General features: G+C 44.0%; 1 protein-coding gene and 1 long non-coding RNA gene across 2 annotated transcripts in view; both read right to left on the bottom strand.

The window, feature by feature from the left end:
• The window catches only part of EGFR (epidermal growth factor receptor), a 157,594-nt gene that overhangs the window by 10,198 nt on the left and 142,809 nt on the right, over window positions 1–4,587 (bottom strand). The window contains exons 6-7 of the mRNA XM_034640495.1: window positions 4,351–4,579; window positions 581–713 (exon numbers count right to left, since the gene is read on the bottom strand). Coding sequence (XP_034496386.1) covers window positions 581–713; window positions 4,351–4,579 — 362 coding nt within the window. The remainder of the gene's footprint in view (window positions 1–580; window positions 714–4,350; window positions 4,580–4,587) is intronic.
• On the bottom strand, window positions 2,979–4,278 carry LOC117803198. The gene is made up of 3 exons (XR_004626896.1): window positions 4,036–4,278; window positions 3,868–3,941; window positions 2,979–2,999 (listed from the first exon to the last, which is right to left on the bottom strand). It is a non-coding gene; the product is annotated as an uncharacterized LOC117803198 (long non-coding RNA).

Here is a 4,587-nt window from a genome sequence, read left to right as displayed (position 1 = left end):
GCTTGCCTCTCTCTTTTAATTTTCCTTTCCTATTGATTTATTTTTAGTCATTATTGGAAGACATTCAAAGCTTTATATCAATATCAACATTCCCAGAGAATCAACAGACTATACTTTCTATTGATTGCAAATAAATTCAACAATGGTCATATGGTTGTTTACTTCTTTGTCCATGGTTACATTTAAAGTTATATGCACGGTTCAATATTTCTTGAACATAAAGCAAAAATTAACCAGGAAATGTAATTTATAGTAATCTATTTTGACATACCAGGGACAGTGTATTGCAAAGAAAAGTCCAAATGACTGTGGTCTTGGCCCCATGAACCACTTAGGACTTTTCCATTTATCTTGGGAACTCTGTGTGGCTTAGAAAAATATCACAGATTTCCAAAACAGAGACTCTATAAATCAGTGGATTGGATTAAGTAATGAATAAGGTTTGTTCATTTCCTTTTCTGATTAACAGTCCTCAACAAATAAACAAAAACGCAATAGGATCAATGTCAATAACTGTAAACCAATTAAAAAAACTGGCCTTATCTTTTATCAAAACAAAGGGGTTAAAAAATAACCTTACCCCTGCAGAACATTGCACTTCTCCACACATTCCTTGCCCCGGCTGACGTTGCGGCAGGACACGCAGTCTTTCGGCTCTGGGCCCCAGCAGCCCTCGGATGAACATAATGGATGGCAGACGTGGCCTATGGCCTCTGAGGAGACAGAGCGAGCCCCAGGGGTCAGCTATGGCACAGTGACTAGAGGGCTAAGTGAGATGGNATGCATGCATCCTTCCACCTCTTGTTCACCCATCCATTCCACCCACTCATCCGCCTATCCATCCATCCACTGATGCACTGATCCATTTACCCATCCATCCATTTACTGAACAAATATTTGAGCCACCCAACTCTGTGCTAGAACTCTGTAAGGCTATCAATAGCTACCAATAGTGACTGGACGAAAGTAATTCACACTGAAGGGAGGGAAGTCCTGAACCACCAGAAGAGCAGGAAGGCAAGAGAGCAGCCGATAGGTGCTGAGGACCAGGAGCTTCTGCTGGAGCAGAAACCTGGAAGCGGGAAGGCTTGGGGAGGTGTCTGGGGAGGATGGGAAAGGCCAGAGCACAGAAGACCTTGGACACCCTGAGCCTGGCTGTTGTCTGCAAATAATGGAAACCACAGGAAAGAGATCTGTGTTTCAGGAAGTTCACTGGACACCAGGACAGGGAAGGGACCAGCTGAGATAGAGCCGCATGAGGAGACATCAGGCGTGAGATGACAGAAGTTTGATTTAGAGATTCCTCCTCCCCTTGTTTCTCTTTGTCTCCCGACCCTGTCCTTCTCCTCCCTTCCCACAACCTGGCTCCTGAGGAAAGCAAGCAGCCCTGTGTAGGAGACCTGCAGCACTAGTGTTTAGAAATTCTCTCTCAACGTGTGCCCACAGAAGCCCAGACACGGGATGATGCTGGAATCACCTGCTCTGGTGAGCTGCACCTGCAGCCAGTGGTCTGTACCACCAGACTCCTCATTAAATGTGAAAAGTAAAAAAAAGTAATCCTACTTCTGTTTAAATTCATAAAACTAAGCCAAGGGGTACGTGCCAGTCACCCAAGAAAATTGATCTAAATCTCTTATCTCTGCATGAATTTTGGGCAAAAGAAGTATTTTTGAGAACTCAGAACAACAGGATTTTTCTGGGAAGCAATGTTCACTGTGTGGTTAGTATCAGGGGTGCACAGCCAAGATGGTTTTTAAAAAGTAATATATATTTTATGTGTACTTATTCCATTTTCTTTAATATTGAATGATATCAGGTAGTTGTTTTAGGGGTCAATTAATAGGTAACATTTCTCTGCATCAGACCATTTCTAAGGCAGGTTTGTCAAAGAGATTCTCAAACTCTTCCCCGTCACAAAACTCATTATTACTCTTACTATATTATAGATGCTTACATGTGAGTATTTCACTGTCAGAGTTGGAGAAGTGAAAATCCTGAACAAAATATTTAATGTTAAAAAGTCTCTCAGCTCCCTCTGATATGATGGACATGTCATCTCAGTGCTTTTCTTGCCAAAAATCCACAACCTCAATCGAATCATGAGAAAACATCAGCCACCCTACAGAACGCTTGACCAGGACTTTCTAAAATTGTCAAGGCTCTAGACGGTAAGAGTAGGCGCAGGGACTGCTGTAGACTGGAAGGGACTGAGAAGACAGAACAGCCAGGTGCAACATGGCGTTCACAGGCACACTGCTGAAGTCTGAGTGATGTCTNTCTAAGGCAGGTTTGTCAAAGAGATTCTCAAACTCTTCCCTGTCACAAAACTCATTATTACTCTTACTATATTATAGATGCTTACATGTGAGTATTTCGCTGTTAGAGTTGGAGAAGTGAAAATCCTGAACAAAATATTTAATGTTAAAAAGTCTCTCAGCTCCCTCTGATATGACGGACATGTCATCTCAGTGCTCTTCTTGCCAAAAATCCACAACCTCAATCGAATCATGAGAAAACATCAGCCACCCTACAGAACGCTTGACCAGGACTTTCTAAAATTGTCAAGGCTCTAGACGGTAAGAGTAGGTGCAGGGACTGCTGTAGACTGGAAGGGACTGAGAAGACAGAACAGCCAGGTGCAACATGGCATTCACAGGCACACTGCTGAAGTCTGAGTGATGTCTGGTGCTGGAGTCAGCACTGCAGCAACGTTAATTTCTTCATTTCGTACTCGAACCACGTGGAGGTGAGAGGTTAACAGTGGTGGGAGCTGGCTGGAGGATACCTGATAGCTCTCTGGGGCATCTTCGTAACAGCTGTATAAGTCTACTTTCAAACTCTTCGTTGGGTCATATTTTGAAAATAGGTAAACAAATAATCTACCAGGCTTTGGGTAAGGTCAACTTACTGTTGCTTTGTTCTTCCACGTATGATTTCTAGGTTCTTGAAAGCATGGAGGTCAGTCCTGTTCTCGGGCCAGGTCTGAATCAGCAAAAACCCTAGAAAGGCAAAAGAGAGGCTCCGACACCCACCACTTAGAAATGTCTTTTTTTTTATGAGACATTTTAGGGTTNCACCACTTAGAAATGTCTTTTTTTTATGAGACATTTTAGGATTCTCAAGAGACTCTAATATGAGCAGGAGAGGTGAAGATTTGATTTCTTTTTGTTATCTTCACTGAGTATACACCCATGTGTAGATAGAAGCCAAGGCACAATTGTACAGCGAGCATCTGCCTCTCCCATAGAATTCCCATCCCTTGCTGCATCTCTCCCGCCAGTCATTTCCCCCCGACAGGCCATCCCATGGTGCCACGGCCCTGACAGTCAGGCTGGGCTCCGTATCTGAGGACCCATCCTGCTTCTGCTCCTGATGGCAGCTGCCACGCCTGAGCTGTTATGGAGATTCACATATTTTCCTTACTTAATTCCAATCCTCAAAACAGTCATGTTATTTAGGTCTAATTACTCCCTTATTAGGGATGAAGGCAGGGGAGCTCTGATGGCAGGCATTGGACAAATGCCTGCTGGTGGCCAGGCAGGGACGTGAGGTGCAGTCTGCCCTTCTTTTCCCTCCACCCTCAAAAGTCACTGGGTCATCAGGACGGCCGGCCAGGGCCAAGGAGATGAGGGTTAGACATGTTCACACAACATCAGGAATGACTCAAGTCTTTGATTAAAGTGTTCACCCCTCACACGCAGGGGAAACTGCGATCATGAAAACTATCAAATAAGTCATTAGTCATTAATGGTAGAAGTTCAGAAGAAATGTTTTATGATGCTGAGAGAAAAGAAAATGCAGCTACCAGTTCTCTCTCTAAAACACCCATTTCTGTTCATGTTCATGGGATACATTAGCTGCACACACCTGTTATTTCCTTTACAGTTTTTAGAATATCCAGTTCCTTTGGATCCAGAGGTAGAGTACGTGTGAAGGAGTCACTGAAACAAGTAACGAAATGATTATTAACGATGTCACCAGTGAACAAAGTGGATTTTGTGTTTCTCTGCACCAGTAACTTGATCTGTTACTCACCCTCTAAATGCTACTGGCAGGATATGAAGATCTCCACTGATTGAGGTGCAATTTTTGAAGTGTTTAATATTTGTAGCATTTATGGAAAGTGTGTCTTTAAATTCACCAATTCCTATTCCATTACAAACTGTAGAGATAAGGGAGATGTTTATTCCATTCACATATGTTGAATTAGAATAGCTAGGGTTTCACAGGCAGAGGAGAGTGGGAAGGGAATTGTAGCCCTGAGACCATCACTGCCACGCCGTCATTCATTCATTCAACATTAATGGAGGCCTGCTGGGTACCAGTAACTATGGTGGGGTTTGGGGTTACGGTGGCTGGAGAAGACGATGGCGTCCTCATGGCTGTTGCCACCCTCACTGGACTTGCACTCTCCTCGTGATTTCCCACTTGGACTTAGCCTAACTGTTAACCATCCTTCCTTGGCAGTGGGGTCCACCTGCTGATGCCAGGGCCGCCTCTGCCCGGCTCCTGTCAGGGCGTTCCCCTGACTAAAAGTTGACAGCTTTCGATTGTCCTCACCTGGTAGCAGCTCTGTTGTCTATTTTA

The sequence above is a fragment of the Ailuropoda melanoleuca genome, chromosome 1 (assembly GCF_002007445.2).
Source record: "Ailuropoda melanoleuca isolate Jingjing chromosome 1, ASM200744v2, whole genome shotgun sequence".
In the NCBI taxonomy this organism is placed as follows: Eukaryota; Metazoa; Chordata; class Mammalia; order Carnivora; family Ursidae; genus Ailuropoda; species Ailuropoda melanoleuca.
The sequence above is the reverse complement of the archived record's forward strand: the minus strand, read 5'-3'. Positions and strand labels throughout refer to the sequence as shown.